We start from the raw sequence: 15173 nt of genomic DNA, 5'->3' as shown, positions 1-15173 counted from the left end.
CTTTCCTTCTCTTTGCTTTGTTTCCTCCCTTCTCTTTGCTTTGTTTCCTCCTTCTTTTTGCTTTGTCTCCCCCTTCTTCTCTTTTGCTTTGTTTCCTCCTTCTCTTTTGCTTCGTTTCCTCCTTCTCTTTTGCTTCGTTTCCTCCCTTCTCTTTTGCTTCGTTTCCTCCCTTCTCTTTTGCTTCGTTTCCTCCCTTCTCTTTGCTTCGTTTCCTCCCTTCTCTTTGCTTCGTTTCCTCCCTTCTCTTTGCTTCGTTTCCTCCCTTCTCTTTGCTTCGTTTCCTCCTTCTCTTTGCTTCGTTTCCTCCTTCTCTTTGCTTCGTTTCCTCCTTCTCTTTGCTTCGTTTCCGCCTTCTTCTCTTTTGCTTTGGTTTCCTCCTTCTTCTCTTTTGCTTTGGTTTCCTCCTTCTTCTCTTTTTGCTTTTGGTTTCCTCCTTCTTCTCTTTTTGCTTTTGGTTTCCTCCTTCTTCTCTTTTTGCTTTTGGTTTCCTCCTTCTTCTCTTTTTGCTTTTGGTTTCCTCCTTCTTCTCTTTTTGCTTTTGGTTTCCTCCTTCTTCTCTTTTTGCTTTTGGTTTCCTCCTTCTTCTCTTTTTGCTTTTGGTTTCCTCCTTCTTCTCTTTTTGCTTTTGGTTTCCTCCTTCTTCTCTTTTTGCTTTTGGTTTCCTCCTTCTTCTCTTTTTGCTTTTGGTTTCCTCCTTCTTCTCTTTTTGCTTTTGGTTTCCTCCTTCTTCTCTTTTTGCTTTTGGTTTCCTCCTTCTTCTCTTTTTGCTTTTGGTTTCCTCCTTCTTCTCTTTTTGCTTTTGGTTTCCTCCTTCTCTTTGCCCCTTTTGATTTATTTTTTTCTTATTTCTTGTGTCCTTTTTTTCTTGTCTGTTCTTTACTTCTTTTTCTTTGTTTTCCTCTTCCTTTTCCTCCTCTTTTCTTTGTTTTTCCTTTTTTTAATACTATTTTTACATCTATTTTTACATCTATTAAAAATATTTAGAACATAAAAAATAAACATTTTATAATCTCTTATCTTATACAAATGTAGTATGTAGTACAAAAAATGTTTTTACAATTTCTTTAAAAAAAAAAAAAAAAAAAATGTGATTTATTTTTTATTTTTTGATTGTGAAATGCTTTTTGCTGGTAATGTCCCATTCCCATCTCTGGTGTAATCACAGGCGTTCCTTCTTATAAGGTGACAACATTGCAGCCACAGCATTGTCCCCATTTCTTGTCTTGTGCCAGAGCAGTCATGTCAGTCACTTCCTGTTTTTGGCTTTTTCGGAAAGGAAGTGAAGGCAAACCGTCACAGTGGACTTTGTATGACCGAAGCCTCAGAAATAACGGGAAGGTTGGCTAGCAAAACTCTTGATGAGCGTTGCACAATGTTGTCCTGAGACAATTCATTGCACGGCGTTGCCCCGGGATTGGCGCTGTTTTTTTTTTGCATTGCGGTGTGGATTTTCGCTGTCGGTCTTCCTAGCCTCTGCATGAATCCTGACTGTTAGGTGGATGTTCCTCTGCCCGCCTTCCCTCCTTCCTTCGCTTCCCACCTGCCGATCTGTGTGTCTGCTCCTTCTCCATATGTGCCGCCATCTGTTCTCCCATCTCTCCATCACACTTCACCCTCATCCTTCCGGGCAGACCTGTCAGCGCGTCTTATTCCTGCCCTGCACTTTGCCGCCCAGAAAACCGCGTCCGGTGCTGGCATGCTCCCCACTGCTGAGCTCATGCTAAACGTGAAGCCAAGACCTCTATGGAGAATGATCGTTCCTCAGCCCCTCCGAAAAACTGATCAGGATATCAGAGAAATGGGGATTGTGTGTGTGTGTGTATATATATATATGTATATTGGTGCTGTGCGTTAAACGCGATATTAACGGCGTTAACGCAAACCCATGTTAACGCCGTCAATTTTTTTTATCGCGCGATTAACGCTCGGGGTGGACGCGCAGAGTGTGCAGCGGCGCGGCTTACCTTCTCGCTGGATTCACAGGCAAGTTACTCACCTTGTCCCTGGATCCAGCGATGCCACCCCGCTGTGTGATCGAGCGGGTCCTCCTCGCTCGATTCACAGTGTCTGTGTGCCGCCGATCTCCGTTCCCTGCGACGTTACGACGCACGGGAGCGGAGAACGGCGCCAAATTCAAAAAAGTAAACAAACACAATACACACAGTATACTGTAATCTTATAGATTACAGTACTGTATGTAAAAAATACACACCCCCCTTGTCCCTAGTGGTCTGCCCAGTGTCCTACATGTACTTTTATAAAATAAAAACTATTCTTTCTGCCTGAAAACTGTAGATTGTCCAAAAGTGTCCCTTTATGTCAAAAATGGTTTTAGATCAGCTAGAAAACGGCGATCAAAATTTATGACGAATTAATCGTGAGTGAACTATGACATTAATGCGATTAATCGCGATTAAAAATGTTAATCGTTTGACAGCACTAATGTATGTATGTATGTATGTATGTATATATATGTATATGTACGTACGTACATACATACATACAGCCAGATTCACAAAGAATTGCCCTGGCGCAGCGTATCAGAGATACGCTACGCCGCTGTATCTTACCTGGCGGAATTTCGAATCCAGGAAGATTTTGCGCCGTAAGTTTCAGCGGCGTAGTGTATTTCTCAGCGCGCATTTCAAATTGGGCGAGTAGGGGGGCGCGATTCATTTAAATGAAGCGCGTCCCCGCGCCGATTGAAATGCGCATGCTCTGTTGGTTACAAATGTAAAACGCATTGAAACGCATCGGCCTTGGTATGTCTTCTCTGTGTGGACTGTGCAGATTAATGGATCCCACTTCTCTCTCTTTCCAGCTGAAATCCTTTCACAATGAACTGCTGACCCAGCTGGAGCAGAAGGTGGAGCTGGACTCGCGGTACCTGAATGTAAGTGGTCGTCTTTTATATTCCCTCAGAATTGGTTGCTGTGTTGGGGGGTCGGTGGGGGTGTTAAAGATACTATCGGTGATTTAGGAAATCTCTGATCTTCCACCTCTCTCCCCTCCTGTAAAGTTCTCACTTTTTACATTGTGCTGGACTGTGCCCCATAATCTGCCTTGGCTGTGCTGTTAGGGGTAGTATATGAGGGGGGAGAGAGGTAGAGCAGGTGGGGGGTGTCTGGAGTTAGAGAGAGAGAGAGGGGGGGGGGTCTGGAGGTGGAGGTAGAGAGAGGGGGGGGGGGGGGGTCTGGAGGTGGAGGTGGAGGTAGAGAGAGGGGGGGGTCTGGAGGGAGAGGGGGGTTTGAAGGTGTAGGGGGAGGGGGCGTCTAGAGAGAGAGAGAGAGAGAGAGAGGGGGGGGGTCTGGAGGTAGAGATAGAGGGGGGGGTCTGGAGGTAGAGATAGGGGGGGGGGTCTGGAGGTAGAGGGGGGGGGGGTCTGGAGTTGGGGGGGGAGAGAGAGAGAGGGGGGGGGTCTGGAGGTGGAGAGAGAGAGGGGGGTCTGGAGGTGGAGGTAGAGAGGGGGGGGTCTGGAGTTGGAGAGAGAGAGAGGGGGGGGTCTGGAGGTAGAGGGAGAGAGGGGGGCCTGGAGGTGTAGAGGTAGAGAGGGGGACCTGGATGTGTAGAGGTAGAGAGAAGGGAGGCTACAGAGAGAGAGGGGCGGCGGTAGAGAAAGAGAGAGGGGTGGAGGTGGATAAAGGAGGAGATGTAGAGACAGGGGTGGAGGTAGAGAGAGGGGTACAGAGAGACAGGGGTGGAGGCAGCGCGTGAGGGGGTCACAGGCTGAAGGAAACAACCAGATCATGGGTCCCTGTCTCCATGGCCTGGCACCATCTTGATACACCTACTACCCCTCTCCATGGCCTGGCACCATCTTGGTACACCTACTACCCCTCTCCATGGCCTGGGACCATCTTGGTACACCTACTACCACTCTCCATGGCCTGGGACCATCTTGGTACACCTACTACCCCTCTCCATGGCCTGGGACCATCTTGGTACACCTACTACCCCTCTCCATGGCCTGGGACCATCTTGGTACACCTAATACCCCTCTCCATGGCCTGGGACCATCTTGGTACACCTACTACCCCTCTCCATGGCCTGGGACCATCTTGGTACACCTACTACCCCTCTCCATGGCCTGGCACCATCTTGGTACACCTACTACCCCTCTCCATGGCCTGAGACCATCTTGGTACACCTACTACCCCTCTCCATGGCCTGGGACCATCTTGGTACACCTACTACCCCTCTCCATGGCCTGGGACCATCTTGGTACACCTACTACCCCTCTCCATGGCCTGGGACCATCTTGGTACACCTACTCCCCTCTCCATGGCCTGGGACCATCTTCGTACCCCAACTCCTTCTTTCCATGGTCTGGTACTATCTTGGTACACCTAGTCTTTGTTTCCCTAACTCAGTCCTTCCTCCACAGGCGGCTTTAAAGAAATACCAGCTGGAACAGAAGAACAAAGGAGATGCCCTGGAAAAGTGTCAGTTGGAGCTGAGGAAACTACGCAAAAAGAGCCAAGGCAGCAAAAACCCCCAAAAATATTCTGACAAAGAGATGCAGGTGAGATTTCTGTCTTTTTATGTACGAGACAAAAAGACACCAATCGTATTGGAGGTGGGTATTGTGGGAAACAGACAGAGAGAGAGGAAATTTATAATAGAAGGTCAAGAAAGAAATGTATGTTGTTGCTTGTTCTGTTATGTAATCATATGACTGGGAATGTAAAAAAAAGTGTCAAATAGAGGGTCTAAAAAATATGTAATATTTTGTATTTTATATTCCACACATCAGTCAGCAGGTGGAGCATTAGGCATGTTTTTAGATTTTTCAGCTTCTACTTGCATCCCTTGGTGTAAAAAGCTTGTTTACAAAGCCCAGTAGCTGAAGCTGATGAGTGAATGAGGAACTGGTCATCTCTCTTGTTGAACAACTCTGTAGACGTTGGCCATCCCTTGTTGGGACGGCACTGTAGGCACTGGCCATCCCTTTTTGGACAGCGCTGTAAGCACTGGCCATGCCTTGCTGGGGCGGCGCTGGCCATTCCTTGCTGGGGCGGCGCTGCGGGCGCTGGCCACGCCTGGTTGGGGCTGCGCTGCGGGCACTGGCCACGCCTGGTTGGGGCGGCGCTGCGGGCGCTGGCCACGCCTGGTTGGGGCGGCGCTGCGGGCGCTGGCCAGGCCTTGTTAGGGCGGCGCTGCGGGCGCTGGCCATGCCTTGTTTGGGCGGCGCTGGCCATGCCTTGTTGGGACGGCGCTGGCCATGCCTTGTTGGGACGGCGCTGGCCATGCCTTGTTGGGACGGCGCTGGCCATGCCTTGTTGGGGCGGCGCTGGCCATGCCTTGTTGGGGCGGCGCTGGCCACGCCTGGTTGGGGTGGCGCTGTAGGCGCTGGCCACGCCTGGTTGGGGCTGTAGGCGCTGGCCATGCCTGGTTGGGGCGGCGCTGTGGGAGCTGACCTTGCCTTGTTGGGGCGGCGCTGTGGGAGCTGACCATGCCTTGTTGGGGCAGCGCTGTAGGCAGTTTCAGTAAGATAGGACAGCCTTTAGCTATATTTTCTTTAGCTCACCCATACTGCTCTGGGAATCCTTTTACTATGTAATGTTATCTATGTATATAATTAAAAAAAATTAATTATAGATTCAATATAAAACAAGAAGGCTGTCCAATGTTGCCATCCACCCTGAGCAGGAATGTTGGTTGTGGGTGGACGGTCCTTTTGGCGAGTGCTTTTTATTTGCTGCCTTCAGGCGGCTCTAAGCCTCCATGCCATATTATAAAGCTTCTTAGCTTGTAGTTCACCTTAACTGCCCTTTGAGGTAACCAGCCGGCCTCCGAAGCGTTCCTCTATTTATTACAACACTGCTAGTTGCTTAAAGGGGCTGAGGGTACTATGACTCGGTGCCTTCTGAAAATACCAGTTGCCTGGCTGTGATACTAGGAAGCCACTGACCCAGAACGTGCAGGCAGCTAATAACGGGTTGTGGAGAAGTTCTCATCTCTGTGCTGGACTTTGGGATCAAACGAAACTGTCAGCATGACAGCCAGAGAGGAAGACTCGGCAATGGGGGGCAACATATTTCCTTCATCACGGGTTTTCTTTAAAGCTGAACTCCGGATAGAAAAACATGTGTTTTTAAATCCAGATATTACCTTGTAAAAGCAGCTGTGACATCATCACTGTGCTGTATATAGAAAGGTTTATATGGTTAGAACTGCCAATCGAAAATGCTGGAGGACTGACATGACCAGCTTGCGAGTCCGATGCACTGAGCTGGAACAGTCGGGAGTGTAGAATCCAGCGGCTAGATGCGTTCCGGATCAGCGGCTCGCCAAATGATGACTCAGCCGGTGAAAAGAGACGTTGGCAAAAAGCAGAATGCAAATATTGGTTGACAATGAGTGGGGGGGGGGGGGGGGCTGTATAAAACAATCCTGTCTGGGATCTGGTGTAGGGTGAGGCAGCGCCTGCTGCTGGGATCTACTCTATTCTCTATGCCCCTCTGTGGTATGGAGGTGAGGGGGAGTGGGAGGTGTTTTGTAGTTTGGGGAGGATTGGGCAGGGCTGACAACACTGTTTGTTTGAGATTTGATTGGGGCTCACTGGATTGCCGGCAGATCCATCCGGCATTATTCTGTACATGCAGTGTGTGCAAAGAGTGTGCGTATAAGTGAGATTGTATGTATGTATGCAGAGTGTGTTTGTGTATTGTGGATTATTATTATTTTTGTGGATGATTAATATTATTAGTCGTGTGTGTGTGTGTGTGTGTGTGTGTGTGTGTGTGTGTGTGTGTGTGTGTGTGTGTGTGTGTGTGTGTGTGTGTGTGTGTGTGTGTGTGTGTGTGTTTTTTATTTTTTTATTTTTTTTGTTTTATATTTATTATTATTTTTATAATTATTATTATTGCTATTATTATTCATGTGTGTGTGTGTGTGTGTGTGTGTGTGTGTGTGTGTGTGTGTGTTTTTTTTTTTTTTTTTTACATTTGTATTATTATTATTATTATTATTGTTTTTATTGTTATTAATAATAATAAATCATTTGTTTTTATTAAAGCGGAGCTCCACCCTAAAGTGTAACTTCTGCTCATCGGAAACCCTCCCCCCCCTCTGGTGTCACATTTGACACCTTTCAGGGGGGGTGCAGATACCTGTCCTAAGACAGGTATCTGCACCCACTTCCGGGAGTCCTCTCTGCAGGGATTCTGCGGGCAGTTTGTCACTCCCCGCCCCGGGAAACACCCGGCTCCCAAAACACAGCGGGGACCAGTGAGGACGGCGCTGCGCGACTCGCCGTAGGGAATCGGGCAGTGAAGCCAGAACGCTTCACTTCCCGATTCCCTCATCAAGGATGGGGGGTGGGGGTGGCAGCAGATAGATATCTTCTGCTGCAGACGTCGCTGGACAGGTAAGTGGCCTTATATTAAGTCAGCAGCTGCAGTATTTGTAGCTGCTGGCTTTTAATATTTTTTAAATGGCGGAGCTCCTCTTTAATAATAATAATAATAATAATAATAATAATAATAATAATAATTTTATATTTTTATTATTAATATAAAAATAATGCATATAATAATAATTTTATAATAATTTTATATGTATTTTTATTAATAATGCAAATAATAATAACATTTTATATTTTTAATAATAAATCTAAAAATAATAAAAATATTTATAATAAAAAATATAATAGTAAATAAATATATAATATATATATATATATATATATATATATATATATATATATATATATTATTTAAAAAAAAATGTTTTACAGCTAAAATGCTACATTTTTTATTTATTTTTTATTTCTGTCCATTTCCATTATATACCTCATTTTAAGACTTGGTGATGTCATCGCTGGGTCTCTGTGTTTCTCTATACAATGCAGGCAGATCATGGCTGGTGGGAGGGGCCAGCAGGGGAGATGCTTCCTAAAAACATCACAGCACCCTACCTCATTGCTCCTCCCAAGAGCCCTCAGTTCTGATAAAAAGCAGTGGGTGGAGTTATGCAAATATCACAGTGCCTTGATGGGTGGGTGGTCCCAGGCAAGCTTTATTTGCATAGGTAACGCCCACATGTGATGCTGAGCCTCCGCGATTGAAAGAACTGAAATAAAATGAATGAAAGGGGTGGGGCCAGGGACTGTCAGGCTGGGAAGGAAAAGAGGAGAAATCAGGGATGGGCAACTGTGCCCCTCCAGCTGTTGCGGAACTACAAGTCCCATCATGCCTGTGGGAGGAGTCATGCTTGTAACTGTCAGCCTTGCAATGCCTCATGGGAATTGTAGTTTCACAACAACTGGAGAGCCACAGTTGCCCACACCTGGGAGGGTGTTGGACGTCCTCCAGCCAGGAAATGGGGCGGGGCTCCATCTGATGTGCTGCAGCTTCTAATGTACATTGTGAGAAGCAGTCGCGGTGATCTGCCGTGCTGGTTCCAGGTATCACGGAAGTTCCAGCGCATGCGCGAACTGATGCGCTGAGATGGTTCCAGCGATCGGGAAAGTTCCTTTAAGCTTTGCGCAGGTGCAAACTTGCTGACGGAAATCCCCGAACGACGGCCGGCATCCAGGGCGACGTGGACTTAGAGGAAAGTGGCCAGTCGGCCTCACGTCCTCGCTGCGCTCGGACGGCTCGCTTCGCTCGCTCGGCCTCCTGGCTCTTTTTTTAACATCCTCCAATCCACGGGGATGTTAAAGAATGAGCCTGGATGCTGTGCGAGGTTCGGGGATTTCCGTCGGGAAGTTTGCGCCTGCGCAGTCAGTGCAGGAACTTCCCCCATAGTGGAACATTCAGGACAAGTCACCGGCTCTAAGCTTTGTGAGGCCTTAGGCAAATCTGAGACAAGAGGCCCCCCAACTCGTATCCATAATGTGAAAAATAATTAAAGTGATAAAAATTACCTGTATAAATTGCATATAAGAGTTTTAAACTCTATAAACTATGAATTCACCGTTTATAGAATTGTCTCGAACCAATTCTTTAGGCAAATTAGGCGGCCGCGAGGCCCCTGTGGGTGCGAGGCCTGAGGCGACCGCCTAATTTGCCTAATTGGAGAGCCGCCTCTGGTGAGAAGCTCACAGTGTGCAGTGAAATCGGAGGAAGCCATTTCAGTCCAGGAGAGAAGCTGCTACAACTGTGCAAGACTGAAGAGGGGGCCGGAGTTCCTCTTTAGGAGCGGAGTGAGGCGGCGCTGTTGGTATAAGCCGGTCTAGGTGTGAAATGTTCCTCCTGGCTCGGGGGGGGTCGTGAGGCTCAGAGCAGCAGATGGAAGGTGATTATGTGTTTGGATTATACCGGGAGATCATTCATATTTAAGTAGCGTTCCTCTCTAATTGGTCCCTTATTTCAGGAGGACACGCTGTACTGGAGACTGCGCTCCCCCCCCCCTCGTCCCCTTCCCCAACCAGGTGATTGGAGGCCCTGAATATTTCATGGTGTTTTTCTTTGTCCTGTATGACTCGGAGATGGTGGGGACCGGTCAGACGGAGCCCCCGTGTGGTGAGGGGGGCCACAAATTGTTCACACGGAGCCTCCTTTGGGTGGAGGGCCACAACATGTTCAGACTTCTACACTTAAATGAATGGTGGATACTGGGGGGTAATGAGTGTGGCCCCTTAGTAAATTAGGTTTAGCACTTGACCCCCCGCCATCATATGCCTCAAAGGTTGACCAACCGTGCAATAAAAGTGTGTGTAAAAGAAGGCGTCCCAAGACTTTTGGTAATATAGTGTATATAAATGCTTAGGGGTTCAAGAAATACTCTGGAGAATGGGGGACTTCCATACATTAAGAAATCAAGGCTGGACAGAGGTCTAATTCTTTATTGCACTGGCCCCCTTCCAGATGTCTCAAAGGTTGACCCAGCTGTGCAATAAATAGAGAATTACATCTGTATCCACCCTTGATCTCAGTGTATGAAAACCCTCTTGTTCTCCAGGATCTTCCCAGAGCCCCCCCCCCCATATCTTAAAGATTAACCAGCAGGGCAACTAATGGAGGATTCCACCCATACCTGCCCTTGGTTTTGGCTCTGGAAATCCCCTTCTTTTCCAGAGTGTTTTGTCCCTGAGTGTATGGCAGGTCCCTTCTTCGTCGTGTTGTTCCTGAAACCCCTAAGTGTTTTACATGTGTGGCCCCTTGGTAATGTCTATGTCAGCAGTTGAGTCCCCCCCCCCCCCCCCCACTCCCAAATACATCAAGGGTTGGCCAACAATGCAACAAATGGACAAATGCCCTCCTAAATGTATGGAAACCCCCTTATTCTCCAGGATGTATCTTGGACCCCCAAGCATTACCTATACTGAATATTACCTGTGGTCCCTCAGTGATGTTGGGGTCTGCAGTTGCTCCCCCCCCCCCCCACTTAAGAGTAACTATCCTCGCTAATAATGGGAACTCCGCCCCTTAATTCTGAGTGCGGGAGGTCCGGTTGCTCTCCAGGGTGTTCTGGAGCCCCTGAGCTCCGCTGCCTCGGCCTGATTTATTGCGGTAATTCCCGATTCTCTAAGAACGTATTGAATGAGATGCAGCTAAAGCTTTGTTTTAAGATGCTTAAATCCACTAGGCAGGCTAATCGGGCCCCCCCCCAACCCCCGCCCTGGGCTCTACTTCTCCTGACGAAACATCAACAGAGACCTGTGACGGGTTTGTTGCCTTCAAAGGATTTGATGAGGGAAACCTTTGCCTCTCTATTAATGTCTATACAGAAAATTCCAGTGGCGGCCCGATGGGGAAACTTGCCGACCTGTCGGTGAAAGCCGAGGTCTCTGTTTACATTGGAATTGTCCGGGAAAGGACCATGACGGTGATCTGACGAGATGGTTTCCGGCTATCAAGATGGTTGCTGTAAGGACTGCGCAGGCGCAATCCTTGCCGACGGAAATCTCTGAACCTCTGCCGGCATCCAGGGCGATGTGGAATCTGAGGAAAGTGGCCAGTCAGCCTCACGTCCTCGCTCCGCTCGCTCTGCCTCCTGGCTCTTTTTTTTAACATCCTCCAATCCACGGGGATGTTAAGGAATGAGCCTGGATGCCGGCCGAGGTTCGGAGATTTCCGTCGGCAAGGATTGCGCCTGCACAGTCCTTACAGGAACCATCTCGATAGGGGAACCTTAACGACAAGTCACCGGCATCAAGGCACCAAATGGTAAAGACCGAAGTCTATAGCTGGCTGGTATTCCATATACTCTTCATAATAATAAATGTAGGCAGGTTTTTTTTAATATATAAACTTGAAGTAGAAGATGCACGCTCACAATTGCCCATGCTTGTGAAATGGCGACAAACCGTACCTAAAACTGTCCATAGGTGGCGCTTATTTTACACTTTTTACATTTTTTTTTTTATTTAATTGCTATCACAAGGGGTGCAAAGGTGTGATAGCTTCGGGCAAGTGACAGGTACTCTTTATGGAGACATCAAGGCTCTATTGGACCCCCAATGGCCCAGATTCACAAAGCACTTACGCCGACGTATAACAAGTTCACGCCGACGTAAGTGCAAATGTGCGCCGTCGTATCTGTGCGCCAGACCCACGAACAGATATGCGCCTAAAAACAGGCTACACCCCGCCGATGTAACTTGCTTACGCCGGCTTAGGCTACATTGATTAGCCATTCAAACATGCAAATTAGGGAAATACGGCGATTCACGAACCTGCGTGCGCCCGACGCAGGCTACGCGAGGTGCGTGCAAGTTGTACTTCCAGCGTAAAGTTATGCCCCATAAAGGAGGTGCAACCCAGCAACAGACATGCAAAGGTCTGCACCAGGGAACACAAGCCGGCGTATTTTACGTTGGACGTGTGTCTGGCTGGGCGTAGGTTACGTTCACGCTGTACACAGTGATCCAGCGTAGTTTAGGCAGTTGTTCTGACGTGGTTGTGCGCAGGGGGATGCGACCACGTCTCGGCGCATGCACAGTTCGTGATACGTATCTGTCTGGTGCTCGGCCCATCAATTGCATGGGGTCACGCCTCATTTGCATGGGTGACGCCCACTTCCACCTACACCGGCGTACGCCTTCGAATCCCACGCTGGCGCAGCGTTGGGAGCTCTGGCTTGCTGAATTCAGTGCTTGCCTCTCTGCGCTACGGCGGCGTAATGTGCGCCCACACTCTGTGAATCTGGGCCAATGTGTCCGCTAATCATGCACAGATGATTTTTGATTAGCTGCTTCCCTCCCTATAACTGCCAAAGAATGACGGCTTTGAAATTGCAAAGTGACAAAAATCCTCGTCGATTTCGGCTTCATTTGTAACAGGAGATGGGGGAGCAGACATTCCTCCATCTCCTTTGTGGTAAGCCATCCTGACCATTGACCGCAGTCCTGGGCTCTCTGGAGGAATGGGCGAGCCTGGGAACTGCATACATGTAGAGTGTCTCCAATATTGTAGTTCCCGGCTTCGGCAGGGTTTCCCATTTTTTTCTTGCGGTCCGCGGAGGGGGATTTGGAAAATTTTGAAGGTCGCAGTACTCCAGTTTTTCTGACCTCTTTAATTTTTTTTGCAATTAATGGAGGGGGGGGGGAGGGGTGTTCTCGTTTGCACAGTGACTAGTAATACCTCCGCGCTCTCCCCATCCCCCCCGGGTAATTATCTGCAGTAAAATGAGTCGCACAACCTCTCTAATGTTCAATTACAAAGTTAATTATTCTAAAAATAAAGTATCAGATGAGAATGGAAAGTGCGCCGTTATCTGCAGCGTACAATTTGGGTGCATCGAGCGCGGATCCGTAAGCGCCTGGGGTGCGTCTTGTATCATCTCAGCCAATGATATGAAGCGCGGACTATATGCCAGGGGGGTCTTAATGACAGGTGGGGGCCTGGGGGGGGGGGGGCTGTGCTGGGGGCTCTCAGTCTAGGACGGGGATAAGCAATTAGCGGACCTCCAGCTGTTGCCAAACTACAAGTCCCATCATGCCTCTGCCTCTGGGTGTCATGCTTGATGCTGTCAGTCTCGCTATGCCTCATGGGACTTGTAGTTTGGCAACATCTGGAGGTCCGCTAATTGCTTATCCCTGGTCTAGGAGAAGGAGGAACAAATCACTGTTATGGATCCAAAAAATGTATTTTACGTTAAACTGCTAAACTCCAGATCTGTGTGTTTGTTTTTTTTTGAGGGGTAGAGTAGTTGAGCCCGGAGGGGGGTCTTAGTTCTGGATGGATGTGTGTGTATGTATGTGTGTGTGTGTGTGATATATATATATATATATATATATACACATGCATACACACACACACACACACACATATATATATGATATTGGGGGGGGCATGGTGCAAGACCCCGATGCAATGTGCTGTTAGAACTATTACTTATGTCTAAGCGCAGTCTCCATTGTCCTATAGTCGCCAACCAGATTCCTCCTCTGGTCTCCAGGGAAGGTGTGAATCTCATTTAGTGGCTGTGGGGCAGCACAGACAGTTTCTATTTCAGGCCCCAGGTTCTGCTGTCGGCTGTAGTCATCCTTCGGGATCCTGAAGCGCGGTGACAGAAGCATCCGCTGGCGGGATTGGCGCCTCCTTGGTGGCGAGGGCCGCGCTCTCCTAATCTGTTTATCCGGATCACATAATCCTCTCCCAGCCAGCCGATGCTAATGAACAGCCGCGTCGTCTGCAGGAGCCCAGCGCTCCTGTCCTCACTCACAGGAACGTTTTGGAGTGTCTCCTGACACTTGAATGAAGAGAAGTGACACACATGACTGCGGGATTGGGGTTATAGAAGTGTCAGCCAGAGGGGGGCGCTAAAAGGGTTCTAGTGGGTCGTGGCGGGGTGGAGGAAGGGACGGTTGGGTCGTGGCGGGGTGGAGGAAGGGACGGTTGGGTCGTGGTGGGGTGGAGGAAGGGACGGTTGGGTCGTGGCGGGGTGGAGGAAGGGACGGTTGGGTCGTGGCGGGGTGGAGGAAGGGACGGTTGGGTCGTGGCGGGGTGGAGGAAGGGACGGTTGGGTCGGGGTGGGGTGGAGGAAGGGACGGTTGGGTCGGGGTGGGGTGGAGGAAGGGACGGTTGGGTCGTGGCGGGGTGGAGGAAGGGACGGTTGGGTCGTGGTGGGGTGGAGGAAGGGACGGTTGGGTCGTGGTGGGGTGGAGGAAGGGACGGTTGGGTCGTGGCGGGGTGGAGGAAGGGACGGTTGGGTCGTGGCGGGGTGGAGGAAGGGACGGTTGGGTCGTGGCGGGGTGGAGGAAGGGACGGTTGGGTCGTGGCGGGGTGGAGGAAGGGACGGTTGGGTCGTGGCGGGGTGGACGAAGGGACGGTTGGGTCGGGACGGGGTGGAGGAAGGGACGGTTGAGTTGGGTGGGGTGGAGGATGGCACGGTTGGATCAGGATGGGGTGGCGGAAGGTATGGTTGGGGTGGGGTGGAGGAAGGGACAGTCGGGTCAGGATAGAGGTGGAGGGCATTACCTGGGCTCTGGGGTATGATGCTGCCTGTCAGACTGATGACATCTAGTGGTGAAAAGAAGTACTGGGGGAGGGCAGCTCAGGAATGAAGGTGAATATTGCAACTAGTGCTACTTTATTCTTTTTTTTTTGTACCATTCTATTTCTAATTCTAGCGATTTTGATTTTGCTTGGAGTTCTGCTGCAATGAAGGCGGATTGTGATGTGTGTGGCGGGGAGAACGGGGGTCTGAGCTGATTTCAGAAGATGTTCAGAATTATTTTCTTTCCATCGGGGGAGGGGGGGGGGTGCATTTCTCCGTACGATCGTCCTTCTCCATCCTCTGTTATGTCAGCCTCTCAGCGGGCTCATCCTTCAGAGACCCCTGTAAATGAAAGGCGGATAGATGCGGTTCCCGGCGGGGGTCTTCTGTAATGACTCCGGGTTAGCGGGCTCCACCATCCGTGTCCTGACCCAGTTCTGTGTTCTGTCTCCTCGCTCAGCGGTGGACAAGCGTTTAGACTCCTCGCTCAGCGGGGCGCCAATTCAGGTTTTCTGGCGGCTCTCTGGTCTGGCTGGTCGCAGTTTATTGAAGAATTATTCCGGGAGACTCGGAGAACTCCGCACAGAACAATCCGAAAGCCTTCATCCATGTAGAAGCCGCTTCATAGGGAGGGTATGGTTTTTTTACCGTAATCGACTTTCCATCACACAGAAATCAGGCTGACGGTGGGAGGTCCTGACTGCACATAACTCCATATTCCATCATAAACTGAGCATATACCCCCCCCTCCCTTTTTAATGAGCCCTCCTAATAATAGTAGAACT

At 49.3% G+C, this 15173-nt stretch overlaps 1 protein-coding gene across 4 annotated transcripts in view; it reads left to right on the top strand.

The window, feature by feature from the left end:
• BAIAP2 (BAR/IMD domain containing adaptor protein 2) overlaps positions 1-15173 on the top strand; it is a 103879-nt gene that overhangs the window by 31655 nt on the left and 57051 nt on the right. For all 4 annotated transcript variants that reach the window (XR_005744501.1, XM_040330946.1, XM_040330945.1 and 1 more), the window contains exons 4-5: positions 2822-2893; positions 4385-4522. Coding sequence is in view for 3 of the 4 variants with exons in the window: in XM_040330946.1 (XP_040186880.1) it covers positions 2822-2893; positions 4385-4522 (210 nt within the window). In the remaining variant the exon portion in view is untranslated. The remainder of the gene's footprint in view (positions 1-2821; positions 2894-4384; positions 4523-15173) is intronic.

This window comes from Rana temporaria, chromosome 12, assembly GCF_905171775.1.
Source record: "Rana temporaria chromosome 12, aRanTem1.1, whole genome shotgun sequence".
Classification (NCBI taxonomy): domain Eukaryota; kingdom Metazoa; phylum Chordata; class Amphibia; order Anura; family Ranidae; genus Rana; species Rana temporaria.
Note: the sequence above shows the minus strand (reverse complement) of the source record. Positions and strands in the feature narration are given on the sequence as shown.